Source organism: Lonchura striata, chromosome 5 (assembly GCF_046129695.1).
Source record: "Lonchura striata isolate bLonStr1 chromosome 5, bLonStr1.mat, whole genome shotgun sequence".
NCBI lineage: Eukaryota > Metazoa > Chordata > Aves > Passeriformes > Estrildidae > Lonchura > Lonchura striata.
Genome location: NC_134607.1, coordinates 25389501 through 25417421, shown reverse-complemented (window position 1 = coordinate 25417421; position 27921 = coordinate 25389501). Strand labels below are relative to the sequence as shown.

Genomic DNA, 27921 nt, shown 5'->3' with positions numbered 1-27921 from the left:
GGCTGAAGTATTTAGTCACATATCGACAACGACTACCAGTGCTTCAAGTTTTATGCAGTGAATTTTTTATTTCACTACCAGGCTTTGTTTAAAACTAGCCATGTATTGTGAAACACCTCTGCCTAGCATGTGATTTGATTGCCTGAATTTAAAGTGACACCTTAAGTAACAATAAATTGAGATATGCTCTGTATGTACATAGTCTTTAAAGGCAGTAGTGAGATAGTAGTCAATTATTTATATCCACTGTAAGTTCTCCAGAACTCTACTTCCTATAATAAAAATTATGGTCTTGGTGACTGGCTTGAAAATTTAAAAATTTGCAAGATAAAGAATATTTTGAGTAAATGATAAGGACAAGAAAAACAAAACTGCAGGCAAAAACATAAGAAAGTGACCATGTGGAGAAGCAGAAGGGAAGCCTGAAGTAAGGGCAAATGGGGACAGAGATGACTTGATATCAAAAACAATCTGCAACAGAAAAAACCAACAGAAGAGAAGGAAAAAGAAAAAAAGGGTAAAGAAAGAAAAAGGAAAGAAAATTGCCTACAGCCATTTATTGGAAATTTTAATGCAATTGCAAGTAAAGAACAAGACACAGTTGATTTTGCCTGTTCAAACATGAGTAAAATACATTTTTTCAAAAGCAGACAGATACTTGTGAAGATGTTAAAGTATTTTAAACCAAAATTAACATGAAAATTGACTGTGAAAATACATTTTTTTGCTCCTCTGTACCCTATGCCAGATTTCATCCCTAAAATTTAGCACTGGTTGAAAACAACCACTTAAGTTTCTCACTCACTAATTTAATGCAATAAAACTTGATTTTAACATGCTAGATTTTAATAAAAGGAATATGTTAGCAAGGAATAAATTACTTAATGAATTAGATATTTTATGGTAAATTGTAGCAGGCAAGCTGCTTCTGCCAATTTTTCATCATTTAAAGCAAAGATAGAAAAAGAAGTGTTTATTTTCTCATTGATAACAGACTTAGACAAGAATGTGAGAATGTTGAAACATTCCTTCAAGGCTACTTTTCAGCATGAAAGTAGCCCTAGTGAGCCCTGCTCAAGAGTGGAACTGTTCATGTGGAAAAAAACCCACATGTGTTTACAAAAAACATCTCTTATAACTGATTAGGCTTTCCAATATAGCAATCTTCAACATTTATCTTCACTTTTTTGTAAATAATGGTGTGAACATCATGGATGCCAGGACATCAAAGCTGAGCAAGTGCTTAAGGGAAATACTTGCATTGCTAGCAAATAGTTCATAAACATGAGAACCGAACATAGAATGCAAACCAAAAAAGATAAATTCCCATCCCAAACAATCCTAACACATCTTTCAAAATAAATTTACAAACACCTGTTGGCAATAAAAATTATTGACTATTCTTGATTTTGCCATGATAGGCAATACTAGCTTTCAACAATGTTAACTCAGCAGATAAATTTTAAAAGAAAATTTATTTGTAAAAGTGCAGGAATGTTTCAGATAAAAAAGTGTTCAGTCCAGTATTTTCAATTATTTGACTGAAATTTTGGTAGTGCTTATTTTGAAAACAATTGTTGACTTGACAGCGCATTTGGACAAATTCTATATTAAACTCTTTAAATAAAAAAAATCTGAAAATAAATGCTGTGTAAAAGTAAATAGTTTATTGTGGCCTTGACAGAAAGTTCTATTCTAATCCTGTTAAATTAAAAGTCAATTACACCGTGTTTGAAGCAAGAATAAAAACGCCCAGTAATATAAAATACATTTACTTACTGTTCCAGAATTAACATACTTTTTCTTTTTTCCTTTTTTCTTTGGATTTATTACCTAGAAACACAGATACAAACATTAAAGCAGTATGATTCAATATAAGATAAGTGTAAGGTATTTTCAATGCAGAAAGTATTCCATTTTCAGTGCATCCTGTTTACTGATGGATCTCGATGCTGGGATATGTGCATGTTGAAAACCAGAGAATTTACTTTCATGGTACTTGCCAGGGGAGCCACTGCTGGTACTCGTATTTAACAAATAAGGGATGGGGGCAACAGAGGTGAGAATGTTCATTACATCTGAGAGCTCAGTGAAACACGCTTTGAATTTTCACAAAGTTCTGCATTTTCTGCATTCCTGATCACAGTGTTTCACTGTATAATGCCATTACTTTGTCACCTCACAATGCCTCTCTTCACAATCCAGTTAATCTCTTTCCATCTGCTCCTCACAGCACCTGAGAAACACCAGAGCTGTTCTACTCTCAATTTCTGTACTTGGTGCAATGACAGGACCTGGCTGGCAGGAAGATCAAATTTCATGAAATAGGTAATTCCATTAAAATGTTGAAGATCACCACCTGACTGGCATACAGGAGTTGGGTGGCCTCAATGCACTCCCCCTGCCCAAGAATCTTCACAGAGCTGGACCACAAAGCATTAAGCAGTTTTCTTGAATGTCTGCAACCCATGGCTACAAAATTTCTCACTGCAGCCACCAATAATTTTTTTCTCCTTCTGAATACCTACAAAAGGCAAGTCTCAGTTAATTTTGTTACATACACATGAAAATGTACCCCTGCTTTTCCAGAAATGCACATGGAATTACAAGCAAAACATTTAGTAAATTAGGTCATTCAGCTATCTCCTATATATCTAGGAAATTTGATGCCTTATGACTTACTGCCAAGTTTTACTGTAAACTACTCACAGATGTTCTGCAAATGATAAGGAATGAAAACATTCCCAATTGAAATCTTAGTCACTTATCTGGTATAAAATATTTAAAGAACTTTTCCTGAAAATGGGCAAACTAGTAATACTCGTCTTCCAAAGATTTTCTCCCCCACCCAAAATGAAATTACATTTTAAGATCCTATTCCTTGCACAGCACAGAACAGCTGTAAAATGTAAGGCAGGAAGAGACAACTATGATTTGAAGTCTTCCCAAACAGGCTAAACAAGTGACTCCCTCTTTTCCCCCAGTATGGCACTTGTTATATGTTATACAATAAATATACTGCCAAACTTTTACTCCTTTACACACATATAAGCCTGTTAACACTTAAAAAATCCCAAGTAACTCCTTCCCCTCCATTTAACAGTGTCTGATGACCAATAGATTAAGCCTGTATAATGGTGGCCATTAAACAATGCAGCAATTCTTGTTGAACCAAAATCTTAGCCAGAAATTGACTCCTGCTGACATTTGCCCAGAAGAGGAAGATGAAGGTAACAGGCTGCCTGCCTGCCCTGTGGCAGTTCATTCATCGTTCTCCAGAATTCAATGGCCAGGCCTGAATTAGCAGCACATTGCTTCCCAGCAGTCATTAAATGCCAAAGAGAAGATTCATTTGAACTTTCTGCTTCAGGTAACTTGACAATTGGCTTCTCAGGAATTGCAAGAAACTGCATTAGAGCTTGGAGTGAAATATCATGGCAAACAAGGCATCTACTTGGAAGCAAAGATGAATTAAATGACAGCTGGTTTCTTTCTTATATTTCATAGTACTATAATTATTAAAATATTTACGTGGAGTTCCTTTTTGGATTTCAGATAACTTTAGCAATTAAACAATTTTTTAGCCTCTGAAAATTTTACATCCTGGCAGGAACCTAGAAAGCTACATGACTTATAATGAACCTGTTAAAAAAAGCTCAGTTGCAAAGAGGTGGTTCTAGCAAGGTTCCTAATCTTTTACATATGGGACACTCACTCCAACTTCTCTACCTGCCTTGGGTTCATCTGTAAAAGCAAAACATTTAAAAAAGAATTTGCCCAGTATCTTTTGTTCTGATACTGTACAACCTAATCAAGTAGAGGCAGTACCCAAGTATGGAGAATTGCAGTGTGGGGAGGCAAACATGAGCTGTTCAGGCAATGCACACTCGCTGGGAGTATGATACCGACTATATTTAAGAAACTGAAAAATTACTTAAGATGTTATGACAGAATACTCTTGGTAGGGTAGGATTTGTGTCAGTGATACAACAGGAGAGGACATTTTCACTGCACACAGTAATCTGTGTTATGACACTATTCACAGGAAACTACTACAATTTACTGTAACGCTGGGGTTGATCTTGGATATAAATGACAAAAAAGCCATGGCTTTCAGTTATCTTTGTCCTGCTCTGCACAGCAGCACCTTTGCTCATCTTCAAAATAAAAGTGCTGCACGTAATTGGAGCACCCTCCTTCCCTGACTTCTTTAGTGCTTACCTAACCATCATATTTGTTACCACCTATATGGACCATGAAAATACTGAAGTTTAATGGCAGTAGTCTGAGACCAATTAAAGGATACCTTAAGGAATACCAAAGTTCTGCACACCACACAGAAGCAAAAAAAAAAAGCGTTACAGCCACACAGGCTTGCCTTCTCATTAGAGGCAATAACAGCTTTCCATTGTTTTCAGTGTTTTCCATTGCTGTTTTCTTATTTATTTCCTGAGAGTGAGTACAATACTTACCTCATAAACATTGAACTGAGACTGCCCTCTTGACAATTCTCTGTAACTTGTTGTGAATTCTCCAATGAAATCATGGCTGTTTGAAAAATAAGATTTTAAATCAAATGCACAACATTTAGGAATTTAAACATGTATTTTATCTATTAATGCAAAAGAGACACACAGCCAATATGAACTGACACCCAAGAAACAAGTAATGGCAACAGATATAATTTGCTTTAAAATCTGTATTACTCCCTCTGTTTTCATCCTATTGGTAATGCAAATTTAGAGTTGGAAAATATTATCTTAAATCTTTTTGCTGTCTTTTGCTTAACTTAGCTGCACAATGAGGACTATGCTGCAAATCAGTGACTGACCCCAATGTAAGTTTACAGAACCTGAAAAAACAGAGCAGGCTGCCAAAATCTGTCACCATTTCCTCAGTGGATGACCACTGGCGCTACAGACTCTGAACTGTGTATGAGGCTATGTGAGAAAAAGGGAGTTAGTGAAAGCAGGAAAGGAGTACTTAAACCAGAAAAGACCAGCCCTCCCAACCTGTGTACCATGACATTGAACTTTTATGGGAAAGCCCAAAGCTTTATTTCAGCTTCTCTGTCTTCCCATCTGGGAAGAGAAAAGCAATCAATAGAGGCTACTCAGCTCATGGTATTATTGGAAAGCAGATCTTAACAATAAAGCAGTGGTTATCAAGCTTCTCCTTTCTACATTTTATTCCTGCTCCAAGAATACATTCAGCACTCCTGTTCTGTCATTCACATTTTAAAAACTGCTTTGCCAGTGCAGGGGCTGGCACATGGCCCAGGAGCCACTGTGAGCACGGTGCCCAGAGGGAGCTGTGGCAGGGGAAGCACCCCTGAGGAAGGTGCCTGGGGTCAGGGAGCTGGGGCACAGAACCTGCGGCTGCCAGATGTGACCCAGCTGCAGGTCCGCATCTCAGACAGGTATGGAATGGAAGGACTGCGGGGGTCAGTGCCCCAGCTGTCAACTGCACAACTCCCAGAAGTTCTGTTCCCATTTCTCTGCTCTGCCTAGCTGAATTTTCCCCACTGCTGCTCCAGATTTGCCCAGCTGTGCTCCAAGAAGGCATTGTATTTCCTCTACACTATGCCTCCACATCCAGTGAGCTAAGAAGCTATTTTACCTTCCCTCCAATGGTAAACTACAATAGAAATTCAAAGTTTTATGACCTTGTGACTTGAAAAATTTGTTCTTAAGAAATTAGCACAGTTTTAATTAAGCTGTAAATATTAAAAGCAAATTTAAATAAATATGAATGTTGCAAAATGAAAAGTGGAAACAATCCACAGCAACATGAAATTTCTTTCTTGCTTTATTCATAATGAAATAAAAAACCCTCAAATATAAATCTCATTTTCTAAAATCATCATGAATTCACAACATCTGTGAATCAAACAACTAAAAGGTTCAATCCTCATGCTGATACAACACAAGCAAAGCATATTGTAAGAAATTTTGAGAAATACTGTTTGTTAAAGATATTCCTCATTACCCAGATTCAAAAGGAACCACTTCATATGAAACACTCCCCTCTTAGCTGGGAGATCATCAAATTGCTTCCAAAACAAAGATTTCTCTTAAGAAATGTATTTGGAGGTGTATCTGCTTAAATGCTCTCCAGACTGCAATGACTGTTTAAGCAGGGAATGGAGGAAGCCATCCACAAGGTGTATTTAACCTTGGATAACCATGGCAAACCTTGGAGAAGAATGTGTAACGCTTAAAATGGAACTTTTCCCTTTCGTAAAAGTTCTAAACTTTCATTTTCATATCAGGTTGTATATTTAAGGCAGAAATTCAATCAATAATTCAATGACTACCTACAAGCATGCTGCAACACACATGAAAGATGATCCATTCCAGACAGAACTGTCCCTGGGGAGCAAAAGAATCTGTACTGCTTAAAAGTAATTGCTCCTTTAATTCTAGGAGACACTGGAAAGCCTTCTTTCCCTATGGCTATATCCAATCACTGACAAGACCTGAGCTAGAAAGATATGATTCCTCTGATGAATCATGTTAAAAAGGTATGGGCACACATAACCAGTCTCAAAGCACTTAGAAGAACAACTAGGATCTTTACACTGGGTGTTCAGGTGGATGTACATGCCACCACTAGGCTGGCTCTGAAGGCTGAGTGCCTGTTGGACAAATATGCCTTTGCCATATGTATAAGTCATTAAGAAAATATTCTAATATTAATCATCACACTTCAGCAAATGGATCTCCTTATTAGTCTCTGGATTGAGAATCCAAAGTACTTATTTTCTTTGTCTGCCTAACACCAAATTTTCCTAGACTTACAGACTTTCATCTATGAGTAGCATATCAGAACACTGAAACAAAGAATCTTAGCACACAAAATTATCTTAAATCTCATCTCCCTAAGTTTTCCACATTTAGCCCTGTGTTTTGAAGTACTGAAAATCACTTTCAAAATTGTATTAACTTTGATTTTTTTTTAATTATCTAAAGGAAAAAAACAATAAAGGACATTCATAATCAGAAGCATATCAGTGAATAAGGAGAAAATGCAAGAATTTAAAAATCAACTATCTAGTTGGAGAAGGAAGATGAAGGACAAAAAATAAGGTGGAAAAGCTTAGAATCTGAAATTTAAAATCTCTCCTGCAGTATTGATATTTTCAGATGAATGCTTCTGTGGATCTAGGTTAGTATGACTACTTACAGCTTTATAACCCAACCCCCCCTTTTTCTATGTAACAGTTCATAAATATCAAGACTGAAAGGACTTTTGCAACATGTATGCTAAGTGATATTTTTTCTGAAATTAAATTACAAAGCTTTTAAAGAGAAGTAAAACCATCATAGTATTGCTGATGTGAGGTTGGGCATTATCTTATTTTTCTCCTTCTGTTAGACCTGTCTGCTTCATATATAAGGTCACTCAATAAAAAAAAACCCTAAAAATGTGACTCTGTCAGACAACTGGCACAGTAACAAAACCAACTTTTGTGACTTCTTATAGCATTAAATATTTTGGGGTTTGTCACAGCTCTTGAAGCAATAAAAGATATCAGAACAAGTTGTTCATATTTTGACAATTTTTATGCAAAATTTTTTATGCAATTTTTATGCAAAAACTGGTTTGACACAAAGGATGTTTAATATTTAATAGTGTTAATGTTACCAACAACATGTATAACTTTTTGTCAAGAAGTTTTGTTTGATATTTGAAAATAAATAAGAGTTATTTGATGACAACAATACAATCATGATATTACATTACAATTACTCCAGCAATGTAGTTTAGGAACATGAAGAAAGAAGCTCAACCCAAAGCACACCATGGTGCTATTTTTCAAAGCACAGGTAACACAGAATGGGGAAAAGGAAAAAAATCTTCTTAGTCAAGACACAAGAAGTCAAAATCAAGTCATGATTCAGAAATCAAGTACATGCAATGTAATTTTGTCTTCCTGATTGCAGAACAGCCTGAAATATTCAGAATAACTTGCTTTGCTATCTAGAGAGCAATCTTTCAAAGATTGGTTCTGTCCAGTCTGCACATCCCTGGAGCAAACAGATTCAGCATGGTGATGTGTCCAGCTGGTGTAACAACAGCTTATAAAAACTGCTCATCACAAATGGAGATTAATATAAACTGAGGAACAGTAGAGTTATACAAAAAATTGTTAGAGTAACTCTTGAATGGGATTCATTTCAGATATACTTGACAATGTCAGAGTTAAATTAGGCACTTAGGTTTTGCTACGATCACTCTGTAGGTTTACAGGCACCACCAAATGGCAATTTATTCCAGGTAGGATGGATTCAATCAGATCATTTTCCCCTGTAAACCACTGAGGTAGCTTAAATTATTAGTTCAATCTACTTGTCTGATTTTTGCATTGTCTAAAGTCACATGAGATGAGTGCTGTGTCATCTTTCAGAGGAATTTTACATGAAGGATGTCAGTGCTTGGTGTGCTTATAAATTCAAAATAGAGAGAAAGCAAAAAGTAAAAAAAAATCATACCATTAGAATAAAAAGGAAAACATGTAAATGGTATCCTACACTTTTGGTTTTTAGATCTTAATTTAATCTTAATTCAGATTGTGATGTGAGCAAATGCAGATAATATTTGAAACTATTTGAGACTGGAGAGGCTAATGATTGCCTAAAATCCAGAATATATTCAAAATTTCACTCAGACTTGCAGTTAGTGTTATCTGTCAGATTTTTTCCTTTTGTTTTTAATCTTACAGATTTTGGATGAAGTGAGACAGCACATGGGGTTTGATACCTTGATAAAATATAATACTTGTTTTTTATTAACATGGCAATATGATTTAACTTTTCATTGCTAGCTTATTTTAAAAAAATGTGGTTTATACACAGACATATATAATTTTTAAGGATTTGCCAAATCTCATTGAGAAAAGAATGTTACTATAAATTCTAACAGGGATGCAATGATTTTTTGCTGGTATGGCTTTTTAAATTTAAATACACTTATTTTAAATGGTAGAATATGTTATGTATATACGTTATTTATCTCCAGGGAATATCTAATCAAGAAGGATGAATTTACACTGGTAGGTATTCATAGAGGGTAAACATGAGATAAGAATGCTTAAATCAACAGGCTTCATGATAAGAACGCTTAAATCAACGGGCTTCATCATGGGAAACCAAAAAGACAAAATTATAACACAAGAAAGCTGAACAGGCTTTTGGATCTTGTCAGCAAGGTAATGAACAGTAACACAGGATAAACTTGCCTATTATGATTACAAGACATCGCCAGAGAAGCACAATATCATTATCTATTATACTATAAGCAAATTACTTTGGCAGTATTAAAGATATTACTGTAAAATAAATAATATGCTTTTAAAAATCAAAATGCAAGTCCATTCCATATATTTTAAAATATTCATTAGGATTAATAGGAAATAATGAAGACATACCAAATTAAAGATAAATGGAAATAAACATATTACTGTATTACATTTCAGTTCTAGTACCAAGATTTATGAATACAGTTTCTAATCAACATATGAAGATATAAGTTCAAACATTTTTAAAAGAACAACAGGTATCAATCCACTGTGTTAAAAGATAATTGTACCTTGTTTGCCAAAATAAAGACAATTTGAAAGGCTCATTTCTTCAGAAAAAAATGTACAGTCAGTACACTGGGGTTCACAGCTCTTAAGAATATCAGATATCCCTCCTGAATTCAGCAACAGAAATTCCACGTATATTCTGCTGTCCACTTTCAAGGGGAGTTACACAAAGCTCAGGTCTTCCAACTTCAGAGTTTACAATAACGTTTTGATGAAGACAGACATGGAAATGAACATTCAGACCAAATCTGAAATTAAGGTAATGAATAGGTGGCTTCTACATTGCAATATTTAGGCCACCATGAGTAGCCACTGCAGGCATGTGCATTTTATCATGTTCCATGGATGAAAATACACACAGCAGGTTTGAAATAGCCTAATGCATCAGTATTTACCACAACTGCAAAACACAGAGCTGTATCACAGCAGAATTCTTCAAGTACCTGTACCTCTAAGTATTGACAATTAACTTTCTATAATATTATGCTGGACACTAAATATTTATATGTTTTGCAATATGTATATACATGCAGGAATAACCCTTAAGTTTAACAGAAATAATGTCTTACCTTCCATCTCTATCCCAATCATATACTTCTACTTTAATTGTCCTAAAATAAAACAACAACAACACAACCCTATTAAAATGTTAAATTTGTACCCGAATTGCCTTTAAGATTAATAGCATAGGGGTGCATCAATTATGCCAAATCCAAAAAGCAGAGTTTTTCAGTCATTTCTCATGGGGCAGCAAATAGCCTGTCAAGTTACACAACATTTATTCATAAATCAATAGCTAAATACAGTGGAAACTCAGGAAACAATTAAACACATTGGAAGTTTGGCCAACATATTTTTACTTGCTGATGCTCTGAATTTTCTGTGGTTTTTAAAATAAATGACTATGTAAACCTTGAAGTCTATCAAAGTTTTTAAGAACTGTTTCATTATTAGTAAGGTGAATCCTTGAGGGCAGCTCTAACCTTGCTTCAGGGATGACTGGGAAACAGATAAAAAGGAAAAAGCAGACATTTCCCAAGTAAAGATATTTCACATACTTACTTCAAGAGTAGATTTCTTAAAATGCAAATACTTCAGAGCATATTATTATCAACATGCTTGATAAAACAGGAAAGATGTATGAGGATATAGTATATAGCTTTATTAATCTCCTTTTACTACAGGAAGTCTATGTACACAAGCAAATTCAACAACTGCTAATAGTGAATCCTATTTGGCCTAAAATCAACTGAACATAGGATAGAAAAATAACACCTCCACACCTCCTGTATTTTAAGCAACAATGTAACTTTTACTCTTCAGAACAGTTTCACATGAAGTGAACTCATCAGGGCTGTCTCATTAATAGAAGGGACAAGAATCTAAGCAAAAACTTTATAATTTGCTTCCATGGAAGCTGCTCCTCATTCTTCCAATTACATATAGTCAAATATATATATTGATTAATTTTCTTTACTAAGAAGGGACCCATTGGAGATAAAGCTGACCAACAGTTGATATTATACACAATATAATATCAAGCAATTCACACCTCAATGTTTTTCACTTTTTTTTTTATGATTTTCCAAAAAAGGTAAAGAATAACTTGCTTTGTCTGGATGTACCTCTTTTCAACTCAAATTTAAAGGCTCCTAACCACACAATTTGTTATATTTTATAGCTATTGCATAATTCAGGTTGGATTTAAGTTACCTTTCAATGAAAAGTGATTAAAGTGAAAGTTGTTCTGCAGAACAAACCTCTTATCCTACCAAGTATTTCAACCTTCAAAGGAAACTACTTTCACCTTCAGAGGAATTTAGAAAAAAAGGCAATATCACTTTTTTTCCCCTAGACAACCATTATTTTCCTTACTTTTCAAAAACTGTTATGACAGACAGAACGCACCACGAAGTTAAGATTAATGTAAGGTTTAGTGGGATTTAAGTTTTGAATAGTCTTACAAATCTGTGTCCAAATAGCAAAACCATCTCAGTGAGAAAACTCAAGATTATTAAAATAAATTATTAAGAATATCAAGATAAATTCCTGAGAAGATCTTCAGACAAGTAACTGCAGTAAGAGCAATACATCCTTGAATAAAACTCCTCTCTTTAATATGAAATTTATTTTATATTAAAAAATTAATTAAGGATCTTGACTTTTATCTATTTTGCACGATATTCAAGATATTAAAAGACCTTTCCAATCTTCAAATACTGAAACTTAACCTTTACCTTAGAGGACACAGTTTAGAGGATGGGTTTCCTATTTTAGTATTAAAAAAACCCTTTCATTTAAAAATAATCAAAGTTAGAGATGGGTATCTCTGTTTTAAAACTTCTATGCAGAAAATAACTGTGCTTTTTGATAGCTTATACTAAGAGAAAGAAAAAGAACAAAGATATTAGACACTAAGTACTACTGCAGTACTGAAATGCCATTCCTGTGCTGTCTGAAAACACTGTATATTGCATAGTTTGAGAAAAATTAAGCAAATCCTGGTCATTCCATAATGAAAATGTGGACAGAGTTCACTCAGAAGCATGCACAAGCTGAAGATTTAGTCTCCCCAACAGCAGAATAAACATTTACTGTGATATACTTTTACTAATGACATTATTCCTACTTTTCACATCTATCACAGAACCCAGAACACCAAAACTATCTGTGAAATTATCACTATCTGAAAGACACCTTTAGGGTTTGTGTTTTTATGTATTACCATGTGGATGTTAGGAAGTTAATCCTTACCTTTAGAAAGAAGGGTTTTCTAACTAAAAAACCCCAAACCTCTGAAGTTTTTTTCTGGACTATCAGCAGGTTAATTTGAATTAACCTGACAGCTAATGACTACTTCTGAATTTAAAATATGATTGTTGTATGCAGGACTATGAAGTTCCATGGAGCCTTTATTCACTGAGCACATCATGTTGAAAGCAGGTCAACAGTAGAGACACAAAAATAATTTGAGGAGTGCTATTACACCTTTAAGTTCCCTTAATTTTGAATGCTGGGGTTATTTTAATATGCCTGCACCACAACATCTTTTCTAATTATTATCAAAATTTTTGATCTTTAATATGATAAACAGTGCATTGTCCAGAGAGGAGCTTAATGAATACTATTTTGTTTATGCATTATGCACATTAACCCAAATACAAGTAAAAAATTCTATTTGAATATGCTCATTACAAAATTGCTTCAATTTTATTGCATCTAAGTGAAAGAGTAACCAACATGGCCATTCTTAAGGAGTCTAAAAATACCCATTTGCACTGAACTAATTTGTTATTAGTGGTAAAATGTTGATTAAAAATGTCATTATTACCACCTAAAGATAGATCCTTTTGCATGGCACCACTGAAAACATCAAATCTGAAGATGACTACCTTCTGTGTTTCTTATCTATTGATCTATGTATTTTAAAGGCTTTCATTTATCAGCATCCTCTGATATTGCATTGTCACTCAAGGAAAACAGATCATCATTGTTTTTCATTGAAACATTGAAAAATACTTGTGTACACTTGTCACAAAGACCATGTTTTAAATTAGGTTTTCTTTCTAATTCACACCATAGAGAACAAAGAACTTTTTCCAGAAAACACTACTACCAATGCCTACAGATTTAGCATATTTGCTTTATTTTTCTAAATTCTTTAATGTGATGAACAGTTTTGAACACCTATTAGCCTTTCAAAATGTTGATTAAATAAAGAACACAGAGAGTTAGGGATAAAAAACTTAAGTTACATCTTACCGGTCATAGTCTCCATTACACAGTGCTCTCACAGAAATCTTGAATGCCTGCCACACTGGATTCAATGTATTTTTTACAACTTCTGTTTTGTGGCAGATTGTAAAACTGCAATTAATACAAAAAAAATAAGATACATTTTGTATTTATTTACTTTTACTTTAGTGTCACTAAAAGAGCTGTAATCATTCGTGCATATTATGTCCATTAAAACATATGGGAAGAAAAAAGAAAGATGGTGAAAGAGTCTTGCTGGAGAGAGATTACAGACTAGAGTGCTAAACAACTCTTAATCTAAAATGTTTTTACCCAAAACTTCAACAGGAACTATAACCATTCAGTGAGTATTTCAGGGAAGAGCAGTTTCCATCTCACTAGTTTAAACATACCTTGTACATGCAGGAATTAGTCACAGATCCAGAGAGAAAGCAATCTTGTGAGGATCTGACTCTTGCTTAGAGATTATGAAACTGAGCCGTGGGAATGATGGCTTTCAGATTTTTATTTCCCATTTTATGTCTATGATTTTTTAACCAGGGCTGTCTTAGGTTAAACATATAAACCTCTCTGAGATTCCATGATGACCTTCTCTCATGAATTGTATTAGCAAATTATGCTTTCTCTAAATTATGCAAAATTAAAATACCTCTTTTGAACCCCCATCTTGGGGACTGTATGTTCAAAAGAAAGCAAGAGACAAGGTCACTGGTGAAATCATTACTGAAATGCCTCATCCAGTTGCAACTAAAGTTATCCTTTGAGGGAATGTCCTGTTTGCACCCCAAATGCCTACAGTTTTATCCTGGCTATGATTCAGAAGACATGCCTGAAGACAAAAAAAAAAGAAAAAAAAGAAAAAAAGAAACATTCTTCTGCCAGAGGTGCAGAAATACTGGCCCAACATCCTGTTGGATTCAGGAGACCTATAAAGCATTACTGGCTCAAGATGCACCCCTTAGAAGGAAGTGGCCAAGAGAGGCTGCATGTACCAGCACTCCCAGTGATACCCAGAGAAATTTCACAAGTGACCTTAATACCACTCACAAAGGAGCCATAACTCCTCCAGGTTTGCAGTTTTACATAGGCAGTGTTTACTCAGGAAACTGTTCCTATCATCTGCCTCCAAGAGAAAAAAAAGTAGGTAATAGATGCACACACCCATACACAGATTTATGTTAACAACTGTTCCAGTTAAGTTACAGAATAAAATAGTATCATATATGTCTAACCTTTGGTTTGATACATGTTAGATGTGGGGACTTTCAATTTCCAAGAAATCTTAACCTGCTAGTAGAGCCCCACAAAGGCAGTGTTGTGTTGACCAGTGCATGTCAAGGCTTAGCAGAGGAACAGAAGAGATTAGTCTACTTTAATAAATTAAAAGCATGAATGTAGCAAACAGCCATTTGTAAAAATACAAATTCTGTTTTGGGGATTTTTGAATTCAATTTCCTAGAATTCTGTCAAAAAGATAAAAGATACTTCCCAATTTAAATTTGCAGTATAAAATGTTTTTATCTAAACACGATTTCTAAGCATTAGCATATTTTGCAGCTACAATTTTCTTTGAGAATTCTATTTAATTGAAATGCATACTATATCTTCACAAACTATTTAGCTATTTTATTACAATTAATTGTCATAGTGCTCTGTATTTATGAGACATTTACCTCTTAAAACCCTAAATTGCAGTATTTGAACAATTTGTTGTAATAGTTTTATTCATATACTGCCTAACATGACAAACTGAAATCCAACAAACATTATAGAAGAAACACAGCTTAATCTGGAAAGTGTAAAAAAAAGAGAACTACATTATCCATATTATTATCTATATGTTATTATGATGGAAATAATTAAGTTGCCTACTGATTAGCAGCAAAAATACTTAACAGGTACCTACCTGCCATCTTCATTGCTTCGATGAAATACAAGGAAAGGATCAGATTTCCCAAAGAAGTCCTTCTTGTCCAGCTTGTTTGCACAAAACTGCATTAAAACTGAATCCTGAAATGGGTAATATAGAAAAATTACAGACAGCATGCACTCCACTACACTAAAAAAAATTGATTAAACTATGCAAATAGAAAACAAAATAAATGGGGGTATCTGTCTTCTAAATGCCCTCTACATATTCACATTTGTGCAATGGAGATTTTGTGGGATTCAAAACCCAACTGCACAGAGCCCTGAGTAGTCTGCCCTAAGAGGGGCAGACTAGACAATTGGACTAGACAATCTTTCAAGGTCTTTTCCAACTTCAGCAACTCAGTGATTCCACAACTCATTGATATTCTGAATATTAGATGTAGAAATTTGGATAAAGTACAAAAATCCAGAAGACCAAGTATGTGACAGCTGCTGAGACATTGCAAGAGACTGTGAGAGAGTAAAGACATGAAGGAGTATTAGAGACATTGAAAGATACATTGAGTGTTGGCTTCTGCTTCTTTCTGCTTCTCTCTAGAACTAAGGGCAAATTAAATAGTATTGTAACTACTTACATAAATCAAAAATTTATAAGTTATACCATTAAAATCCAGTGCAGTGTAAATCACAAAATTTTCATGTTATTTTTGGAAAGCAATGAGCACACTTACTCTGCAACACCCTAGTTCCTCTGCTGTTACTATGACTGTTCCACACTTCTTCCCAGGAATTCCTCTGCAAAAAAACACAACCACATCACCTTAGTTCCTTAATATCATCTATGAAAGTTACAACTGACACAGAAAGCACAAGGTAAGTTTTCAAGTCACAGAGCTGATGGAATGCAATTCAGTTTCCATCTTCTGCCACTTGTCCTGTGTAAAAAAGTTGGTTTATCCTAACTGAATTGGTAAATGAGTTGCATATTTATTCTAACTAGCAAGAAACAAATCAGTTTTGATTTTAAAGGAAGCAGTATTCAAAGTTTCAATAGGCTGAAAATATCCACCCTCCCACTGACGTTTCGTTTAGAGATGACTCTACAACTCATTTGTGAAAAACATCCTATTGCAAATTTTACTTAAAAGAAAACCTAAAATATAGTTAAAAGTAAACACTAGCATTATTTTACAACATTTATTCTGAAATGTCTATGAAGACACATTAATAATCTCACCATCATATCTGATACAGGAGTTGCAAAAGAAATTACTATTCACCCAGACAGCAATTAAAAATACAGGCTGCAACACTAAAAATCCCAAAACATCCTCAGTTCTTGAGCATAAAAAGCAGCAGAGAAACAGAAAACCCACACATTAGCTGATAGTAGTCAGTACCAGCAGCCTTTTGGATGGGGACACACTCAACACAGAAGCCCATGGGCCTTATAAAAGAAAGACAATATTAACACGATGGTTCATAAAGAGGTTAAATACTTCATCAAGATTAGCACAGAATTTCTCTACAGATCAAGTTCTCATTATTCAGGAACTAAAAGCTCTACCAAATAATTTGTACAGTTTTTGATGCTATTAAGTACAAACTTCATACGCTTAAGTCTACATGCATGAAAATAGTACTGGACCATCCCTTAAAAATCATTCATTAAGAAAAAAAAATCGTTACCCTGAGAACAACTTCAGTGGTCACAAATCAGGCAAATGGAACAAACTTTAACTAGCAATAATGCCCTGTAAGAAAATAATAAAATAATTTCAAGCTGGTCAAAACTTCAAGTACCAAAAAAAAAAAAAAATTACTTGGAGATTCATCATTACAGACCAGTCTTTCCAATTGCCAGAGAAATACTGACAAATACTATGTTAAAGACAAGCATGTAAGAGTTCCACTTGTTTAAATCCAGGATGCAGTGCCATTGCTCATCTTCCTTAGCTCTAAGGGATAGCTGGTAGTGAGCTACCCTGGAACTGGTTCTATCAAGTGAAATTACAATAGAAAATTTATATTTGGGCAACTAGTTTCTCAGGGTTTTTCTGGAAAGAGTTACAGATCAGGGTTTGTGAGGTAATAATGAGTATGATAGCTAGCTAGCTAGCTAGCTAGACAGTCAGACAGATATATTAAATGCAATCTGTATTGCATAACTGTAGTCAACTCCACCATTCAGGGCTATAGAAAATGTGAGATTATTTGAAACTCAGATATAGAAAAGTACGAGCAGAGTGCAAACTGAATAAAGGAAAATAAAATGTGAAAATCTACATTTCAGTGGGTTCTACTGGCTTGAAAGTCCAGAACCTGTAGGCTTCTCTACAGTGATCATCTCTTTCTGGACAGTATTTGAAGGAGCAGGAAATGCCAATGTTAGAAGAACAGAACAGACAACCATTATCAAAGAAAGGTTTTCAACAATACCTGCATGTCTATATAAGATACAGTCTTGAGAAGGAATTATTGTGTCCTTAGAACAAATGATTCCACAATTGAGACATCACATCTGCGACACCAAGAGAAGTTTAAAAGGACACTCTGAAGAGTACTTGGGCTTTAACAAGGACTGAAAGGAGGACCTTTACAGAGCCTATGTAAAAGATGACTATTTATGTGGAAATTCAGACCTGAGAGGTGAAAAAGGGCAAATTTTGCAAGCTGGAATTGCAATGAGGCAGAGGATGGAACATCTTTCATGTCATTCAAAAATTTACAGGCTTATCCCTGAATTTGCAGAGCCTAGCCCTCTGACAGTCACCCACAGATAACAGGATAGGACAAATATATATGGGAAGTTCAGGTATTTTTCGATCAATTATGTTCACAGCAAGATGACAGGAAAAAGAACTTCACATAATAGGCCAGCTGGCTCCAGTAGAGCCTCATTAGCAGGCAATGGCACTCAGATGTGAATAACTAGCATAGAATGCTCATTAAGCTTTGCAATGGCCCCATCTCCTCATCAAAGGAAATCCCTACAGGAATGCACTTAGCAGATCCTGAAAAAGAAAAGCATTGCTCAGAGTTATAAATGCAGCTAGCATCTTCTCTTTAGGAAGACAGAATGTTCAAAGATCTAATTTTGGATAATATCTGAGCAGGTGGCACTCTCTTGAGAGAAAAATGAAACCATGCCATTTCAGGAAATAGATGTATCTGTATTATCCTTTCATGCCAATACAGCTGGAACACATGAGGCCAGGCAGAGTAAATCTTACACATGGAGCTTGTCTTGAGAAGGCATTTAATGAATCTAGTAACACAACAGTAAAGAAAACAAACATTACTGTTAAAATGTCACATTATCCATTTCACCTCCCTTGAATGACTAGAATTATTTTCCAACAGAAATTATCCAAAACAAATGTCCATATTTGTATCTGGCCAGTCTGTAAAATAAAGTGCAACGCTAAAACATGTTCTTAAACAAAAAATGTTCACTGTCACAAGGATAACAGACTACCACACTACAATACTGGGAGCAAGACTCTCTGTGACAGACTGCATATAATTCCAAGTCCTTAATGATATCAGAAACAGAGAAGGAGGTTCAGGGGACAATCCCACAACTGCCAAGAAGAAATACTGTCAGGTTCATGCCTCAGAGGTGCAATCCACTGGTGCCTGCAACATCAATGAAACTGCAAGGCATGCATACCATGTAGGCAAAGAAAATGTGAACTGTGTACCTTCACTTTTGTACTTCCCATAAACATTAGTGCAAGGTGTGTTTCAGCCCTCCTGCCTGACCACAGCAATGATGACCTTCTAGGCTTGAAATGTTCTCCTTTAACTTTGAGGAAGGACAAGATTACCCTTTCACTATAGACTTCCTAAGGGAACTTCCCCTGATGATACACAATCTGGCTTGAAGCTGGACAGCTCACAGCAGCCATGGAATCCTAACTATGTAAGACTTTTGCAAATGCCAAAAGTAGATAGAGCTTCTTCTAGAGAAAAATAAGCTTCATGTCTTTCTAATTTTCATTTTGAAAGAACATCAGAGCTTGCTTGAATGCCAATCAGAGAATGGAATTCAAGTTTCTCAAACTGCTTAAGTATAAAAAGTGCTACATCTGTAGGGTAGCTGATTGGGACTAAAACAGCATCAAGCATTCTCTTCTTTGTACATCCATTGGCAGAGAACTGAAGAGGGAAAATGTTAATGAACTTCAGAAATATGGTGAAAAGATAAAGCTCTCTTAACTCATAGATCATAAAGAGCATTCATGCTATGAGAACACAGACTTGACTTCATAAAGAGAACAGAAAACTCAAGGCAGCAAATATCCCTAAGAAGGGAAGACATGCAATATTGTGAATTCTCATTGTTTGAATATTAAGAGACATTAACCACACATCTACAAGCAAACAATTCTGAAATGGAATGCAAAGTTTCATGAATAACAGAAATGTCTCCTAGACACCCAGACTTCAGAGTCCAGGATGGACAAATACTCAGGCACAGTTGTCAAGTCACAGCACTGTCAAAAGCAGCAAAGACAAAATAAAACAGGGACACTATGAAGAACTGATAAAAAGTCAAACATTCTCTCATTAACATGTGTCTACCCACATGTTGGGTCCACTTAGTAACTACAATACAAGACAGTATCAGAACCAAGACCTGAGAAATGCTTGTTTACCCAAGAGAAAATATATTACACAGGCCAATACAACTGTGAAGTAAGACCTCTTTTCCACAGAATCTTCACTGATTTTTTTTCCTGATAGTTTCAAACTTTAAACTTCACCTGTAATTCATTTCAGACTTCATTTAACCTGTACCAAATGCTAAACTACTGAATGAATGCCTTTTAATCTACATGTTCAAAATAAATATCAGAAATTTTCTCAGAAAAAAAAATGTACCACACTGAATAATTTACTAATTAAGGACAGAAACAAATTTGAAGACTTTCAAAACGTCAGGTAAGATTCATCTTATGAAATACAAGTGTCTTCAAAGTTAGCATTTTCTCTGACCAAGTGACCACAGGCTTCCAAAATAATCAACTGACATTTCACTCAACCCAGTCCATGGAGCTGTGACAGTGCCATTTGCTGTGGCAGCTGGCATGAGCCAGGGCTAGACAGTGAGCTGTTGTTTTAGTAGAACAAAATAGGGCCAACCTCTTGTCCTGATTGACAAGACAGTATTTCTGTGCTTAAACTGTGCAGCCAGCAAGAACTAAAACATGCCCAGAACAAGCAGTGACTTGTGTGTTGCCATCCCACAGTGCTGGGACTCTGGTTCTCCAGGAACAGCCCTGGAGCTGGGCAGGGGTTGCTTCCTTGTGTTACTGGAGTCCCCCTGCCTGTGCCTTGTACCTCAGTGACTCTTTGAGTCACTGTGTGGAGATGGGTTTCCACAAGCTGATGACTCTCCTGGAATGGGTCTGAAAGCAGCCAGGGCAGGGTATTTGGGCTCCCCCACCTACCATTGGGACACACTTCTCGTTTGTTCACAGACAACCTTTTTAATCGTATAACCTAATAACACAACTTTTCTATTATGACACTTACTGTACTGGTCCTCAAGGTTATTTCGTAGATATGTTTTAAAAAGTTTAAAATCCAGAATGGGATTAAGGGGAGAATCACAAAATATTCTTGTCTAATAACCACAATATTTGCTGATGTTAATAATTTTATGTGATCGTATTAGAAATCTGATAATCTGGTCATCTGATTCTTCACTGTTTCTTTGTGAAGGTTTTTTGCAGGAACTCAAATGCTTGAACAAAAGGTAATTAAAGTTTTATGATGTGCTAATTTGCAAACTAAAACAAAAAACATTTTTTAGATTAGTACACTCAAGCTACTTCTTATGCAAGATGTAACAAGGTGGACAAAAATTATGGATTAGTTAATTCATTTGCTAATTGTCCAAAATGAAACCTAAATTATTATAGCCTATATAAAGAAAGATTTCTATTGCATGTAACTATTTACTCTCTCTTAAAAGCCATATCAATTCAGTATATCAAGATATCTCACAGCAAAAAAGCTCAACTCTAGCCTCACACAGCAGTATTCATTCATCCAACATTCCAGAATACTTACACAATTGATTTTTCCAGTCTGCTCCCCTGCGATCCCACTATTTCTCCCAGTGTGCAAAACATCTGTCCCAAAAAATCCTGAAAAGTAGTAACATAAAAACTCAGAATTCGTATTTCACACAATGAAATCAGGTTTCCATTTACCTGAGCTGTTCCCTACTGAAGAAGAGATTCTGTTGAACACCACATCTTAGTAATAACTATGCAATAGTGAATCATAAACAGACTCACTACCACCTATTTGACATAACAGTAGGTTACACTTACAGATGTAATTCTAAGGCACTACACTATCACTACAGTGAGGATGTAATTGGAGATCAATGGCCAAAAGTCTCATCTTTTCACAGTGAAGCACACACACAGTATTCCTTCTACTATGTGCTTTTCCTTTGCTCCAGGTTCTCAAAGGTTCTCTTACCAAAACCTTCCTGCATTTATGAAAAAAAAAAAAAAAAAAAATCACTGAGATGCTTCTGAATTCTACTCTTGCATCTCTAAATGTTAAAGTTACTATTTCATCACTCCCACTTCAAAACAACATGAGTATAAAAGGTTTCTTCTAACACTGAGACACAATAAAACATGCTTCAATTTTAGGACCTAAAAAAGTATCAACTAATTGCAGCATATTACATATCAGAAAAGGTATACATGCATGCTCAAATATGCCCTTTGCAAGAGAAATGTCCCATTAACATTATACTCATCAGCATTATATGTTTTCAGTCATAGCCAATCACTGTATTTGTCTCTGTGCATTTGATACTACTTACAGTCAAAAGAAAATAAATATACTTAAGAATTGCAAGCATTTTAACACAAGGAATTATAATAGTGAGGAAGAACTTACATGTTTTGACAGGTTAGGACTCTTTGAGTCAACATCATAGCTTAGGGAAAAAAAAAATTATATCAGAGTTGCCAGATGACATATCTGAAGACAATTATGTAAAGAAACAAAAATCAAACAATTCTTTTACCTATTGCCATGTGTGAAATTTACACAAACAAATTTGTGAATGGAAGTTCCCCAGTAAGGAAGATAAATTGAGTCATCCCATATTACAGGACTATGGTTCACTAGTTATTTGAAATTATATCATTTTCAACAAAGTGCAAGCTTTAATGAGAAATTCCTCTGATATTCCTGTTTGAACAGTGAAAGATGACAAAAAGCAGACCAAAAATTAAAAATTAACCCTAGAAAACAAACTAACTTGTAAATTACTTTCTTAGGTAATTTTTCAGTCACTTGAATTAACAAACAGAAATAACTGACAGTAAACTAAACTGCTTTTACTGCTTTTAGCAAGAGTGTTATTTGTTCTTTTGAGTTTATCATAACCTCAATCTTTCTCCAGCTAGAAAATACCATAGTTTCCCTTCCATAATCAAGTCAAGAGTTAAAAAATGTTTCTCTCCGAATTTAAGAGACTTCAAAAAAAATAATGTCAGAAAATCATACAGGACTATTAGTCGCTATACTTTAATAGTCTTCCATCTTTATCAGATGATGCAAGTAATATTCTTACCAAACAATCCATTCAGATTCAATACCAGTAACTAAACTGAAAAAGTTTTCATCTGTTATGTTACTGCCCATATCAGGCTCCCTGCATGGAATTCTATCCCTTTGGCTGTGCTGCCACAACTGGTGGACCAGATCACATCATGGACCAGCTCACAAGTCAGGATGACAGGAATACCAGAACACAGCTGGATGTGGTGCAGCACAGTCAAAGCTTTAGAAACATATTCATAAAGAAAATAAATTCCTATAAATACAACTAACACGAATTAAAACCTCCAATTAAAAGCAACTATTTGGTGAAATTGAACAGGAAAACATAACTTATACTTTGGCTACAGAAGTAAAACAAAGAACAACTTCACTGGCAAAATCACTAAGTACCAGTTGTGAGCAGAAAGGGGCCTGTGACATTGTTGCCTGTACATTGTTGGGGGGGGGGGGGGGGGGTGTTGTGGTGTCATGCTCATTTATTGAAGCATCAAATATTAAAGATCTACTTGCCACCTGATTTTTTCCTCTGCAAAATATATGAATCATATAAGGAATTTCTTTGAAAAATAACACTTTTTCAAACAGTAGTACACAATTTTGCCAAGGAACTGAATATAGGAAGCTTTCTAAAGCTTCAGAATTGGGATTTAGGCCATGACTGGCTATGTGAGATTCAAATTTCTAACTCAGAGTTCTAAGATATTTAATTTTTCATCTATCATTTTTATAGGGCTCTACAGTAAATTCATGCAATATGGCTATGTGGTCCCTTGCAGGCAAAGACAGCAACAGCCATTCAGCTTTGAGCTCAGAACAGCCTTGTGTCCAGGTAACCCAGGACAGCAGCAGAAAGCAGTCAGGTCATTCTGGTAAGTACAGAGAATGTGTGATAGTTACAGCTTTTCATAGACAGTCAGGAGCCCATTTCTCTAACTACATAAAGAATTAAACAGGGGACTGTGTTTTCCCTTCCAGGTCCAAGTGCTTTCCAGATGACACTTATCCAGAAGGTTTTTACAGACTCCCCTTTCTTTCTGTAGATCGAGCTTTCTCTTTTTCAGTTCATTTCTTTTACTTATTTCTACTGCACTGCCCCCTCCCCATACCCTACATGCATCCTATGAGAAGCAGGAGGCAAACTGCTACAGATTTCCACACAGCCCCCACTGTGTGGCTATTTCAGCAATGCTTTATACTTGGAGAAGAATCCTTTATTTCACTAATTGATTAGCTCTGACTTAAAACTTATTTTAAATAACCCACAATAGTTATACTCCACAGATTGAATGACATTAAACCTAACTTTCAAAACTACAAATAAAGTCTGCATCAGGCTTCCATTGTGATTTGTACCCAGCCGCCTCAAAGCACCCTGTAATCTTCCTGGATTTAGTATTTCCTTTCATTCCTTGAAATAGTCTAGTATATCTTACAAAGGAAGTGAAAAGAAATATGAAAAGGGTTCTTCAACTAAAAAAGGACATACAAAGAAAATTTGTGGTCACAATGCGTAGTGTGATGCAAAACTGCAGCAAAAACTTAATTATCTATGAAGATTATTCATATTCTCTCCTAGGACAAGGTTAAGAAAGAACAGCTAATAAAAAAAGAGGATGAAAATTAAAAAAAGCCAAGACAACCTTGATTATCACGAAGACCAAAATAATCAGAAAGGACTGAAATGTAAGAGATGACATGCAATGGTGACATGACCTGGTGACTGGACTCTCAATTCTATTTTCCAAAGAATGAAGTGAAAGTCAAAACAATTCCACCAGTGGAATGAAATGAGCACATCTGGAATAATGTCAAAAGTCATCTACTTCTCAAATAACTGCTGGTTTTTTAAAATCTTAAAATTTAGTATATTTAGGTGCATAATGAAGAAAATTTTGGCTCTGTACTACTTGTACAGTATTTTATTTCTGGACAGTATATCCGTGCCTGTTTTGCTGGATGTGTTGCAAGAATATTTTAATGCTTTGACATTTTTTCATTTCTACTTTCTGGAAGTAATAATTGTAAGTGTAGTTGTACTTTGACACAAGTTAACATCTGCCAATTTCTTAAAACTCAGTCATTATTATGTTACACATTTATTTCTGAGGAAGCAACACTAAATCATGTATTATATTAATTTATCCTATGTCAATAGATACCATCTCTCTTCAAGTAAATTTTATCCTGGACAAAACCTTACATGCTTACAGAGCTGCAATATTAGATCAAAGATTGTTAACTTACAAATCAAATCGCAGATTCTCTCTTTCTTCAAAGAAGTAGTCCATTATAAATTTTCTTACAAAATCTGGATTTAAAGTATTATCAATTACTTCTGTTCTTCCAAACTGTAAAAGAAAAGTGTAATTTTAAGCTATATGTTATAAAGAAGTATAATTAGATTGCCAATACCAGGAATATGTGAGATATATGACAGCCTGTAAAAACCTCTCAAACAGATGCTATGAAAGAAAATTACTGTGTTCAGATTAATAGACCTGGATGAAGACAGAGTGGCAGAAGACCTCATATTACAATATAGAGTGGTACATGCCTTGTATAGTATGACCTAAACTTCAGAATCATCTCCAAAGCCAATAAAAATCCACAAAAATTTGAATCAGTAACAAAAATCCACTGTTTCCTTAAAAAAGCGCACCAAAAAAATCCCAAACCAAACACAACAGCAAGCAAAATCTTGCATATATTATTTATTTCTGACAGTTTTAAATATTAGGGAACACAATCCTACCATTGCTAACGTATAATTTTTGCACTGTCCATCTCCTATTTCACCTCAGTTCAGCTCTCTCTGAGCTTTTGGCAAAATGCCTTTTCCTTCTTGATGTTTATAGGAAGTGCCTCAGCCCCTGTCAAGCTGAAAATATTTTCTTTTTAAAAAACTCAAAGGTAGATCTTTACACAAGTACAAACCAGTTTGCTGACATTGCCCATCACCACAGCTCAGTCCTGTTTGAATGTCTTCCTCTCTTGAAAGCCACAAACCTTATCCAAACTGACAGCTAAGTCGGTTTATTTTATCTGAGGGAGACTGTAAAATGGGAAACTCATGTCTTTTCTATATTTTGTTTTCTTTTTTGATGGAAATGTGTGATACAGATATAAAGATTGAGATCAATGAGACTAATTTTAAATGTTTGCTAGTAAATAGGACCCCCATAAGCCTAGCATGGCATTCAAGAGGTAATGACATGCCCTCTTCTGCTAGGACAAATGATCATATACCCAAAAGTTTCATACATCTATGAATATGCATCTTACCTCTCTCCATTCTTTGTTTCCAATTGCTTGTGTGTACAAAACACAGACTGTGAAAAGAAAAAAAAAAAAGTTTGGCTCTTTTCAAACTCTTACATATCCTTAAATTAACTAATTTTGTAGTCTCTTGTGCTGTGGAAATTAGTAACTAGGACAAATAGTAATGTTTTTCCTCAGCTGTCAACAAGCCTAACCAGACTGGTGATCATGTGGTCTAGTTGTTGCAGAAATCAGCTAATAAATGAAGTACTTCTAAAATGGGAGGCAGCACTTAGGCCTGACCTCCAGCAAAGCATTTGACAATCTTTAAAGGCAAAATTAGATAAAAGCTTGTCTTCTTTAAATGTGGGTGGTCAGGCTATTCTAGATAATCTAAAGCACAATTACCCTAAAATATACTTCCTCCAAGACAGAAGAAAATTAAAGTAAAAAACCAAATGAGAACCCTACTAAAAAGAAACAAGGGAAACAGAAGCAGAGAAAAGGAACAAGAAAGACTTCTTGGATTTTCTTCCTTAATTTTGCTTCAAATTATTTATATATATTTAAACATCTCACATATGTATACTTTATTTTTTTAAACTAAAGCTTGACAAAAAATAGAGTCAATTCAGTTTGTTGACCTAACCTGATTTTGAAAGACCAAGCAGAACAATCCCACAGGTGTCACTCAGATCTCTATTTCCAGTAGAGCACTCACTACACATTAAGTTGCAGCTTTCATCACAAGGACTGGTGACAGGGGTGCAGTGATTATAATCAGGTCTTTTAAACACTATTTTAAGTACAGATCATTTGCACTGAAGGAGTGCAAATGGTATGTAGAAAATAAACTTTATTTTCTACAGTCTTGAACAAGTTGCAGGTAACTATGATAAAGCAATTTTTTACCTGAAACTCCTTTTCAATCCCTTTCTAAACAACAGAAATACGTATATTGCAACTTTTTTTTTTTCCTCAACAAGTTCTTTTCCTCTAAAAATAATTATTTTTTTAAAAGAAGGTAAGAAGAATACTATTTTAGGATGTAGCTTGGAACAACAAAGGTAGAGGTTAGATTTTATTCGCAATGAAGTCAGAATCATCAACAGACGAAAGCAGAAATGAAGTCCACATTCTAACTACATTTTCTTCTTACTTAAAATGCATTTGCTCCACACCAAAAAAAAAAAAAAATCCCCTTAGGCAGTAGCAAATAAGATGAGAAACAGAAAAAAGCAATTTCAATATTTTAGCTTACATAGAAGCTAACAGTTAACACTTTTATGTTTTAAGTAAGATGTCTTGTAGATGAGAAAAAGTTTTTATAAAAAAATATTCAAAATAATTCTCATGAGATGTCCATCTTTCTCCATTTTCTCTAAATAAACCCTTGCAATCATGTGCCTACCTTTGGTTACTATTTATACTAAGGTGAATCCAAAGCAAAAAGCCTATTTTTACAACACACTCTGGAGTAGGCTGCTGGAGTATATTACATGAAGAATGAAATGAAATGGGAAAATGTGAGAAAACAGAATGAAATAGAAGCTATGAAATCAGCTAAAGAAAGTTCTGTAGGTTACTGAACTTCTGACTACCCATCCAGAATTGTAGAATCATAGAATATCCAGAGCTGGAAGGGATCCATCAGGATCATTGAGTCCAGCTCCTGGCCCTGCACAGGACACCCCATAGTCACCCCATATAGTCACCCCATGTGCCTGAGAGCATTGTCCAAACACTTCTAGAACTCTGCCAGGCTGGTGCTGTGATCACTGCTCTGGGGAGCTGTTCCAGTGCCCAACCAACCTCTGGGTGAAAATACTTCTTTTCTAGTA

General features: G+C 35.1%; 1 protein-coding gene across 1 annotated transcript in view; it reads right to left on the bottom strand.

Moving 5' to 3' along the window:
- The window catches only part of LOC110467628 (copine-8), a 67959-nt gene that overhangs the window by 21799 nt on the left and 18239 nt on the right, over positions 1-27921 (bottom strand). The window contains exons 3-12 of the mRNA XM_021524840.3: positions 26105-26151; positions 25067-25170; positions 22151-22190; positions 21299-21375; positions 15949-16012; positions 15252-15355; positions 13352-13456; positions 10159-10200; positions 4473-4548; positions 1780-1833 (exon numbers count right to left, since the gene is read on the bottom strand). Coding sequence (XP_021380515.2) covers positions 1780-1833; positions 4473-4548; positions 10159-10200; positions 13352-13456; positions 15252-15355; positions 15949-16012; positions 21299-21375; positions 22151-22190; positions 25067-25170; positions 26105-26151 — 713 coding nt within the window. The remainder of the gene's footprint in view (positions 1-1779; positions 1834-4472; positions 4549-10158; positions 10201-13351; positions 13457-15251; positions 15356-15948; positions 16013-21298; positions 21376-22150; positions 22191-25066; positions 25171-26104; positions 26152-27921) is intronic.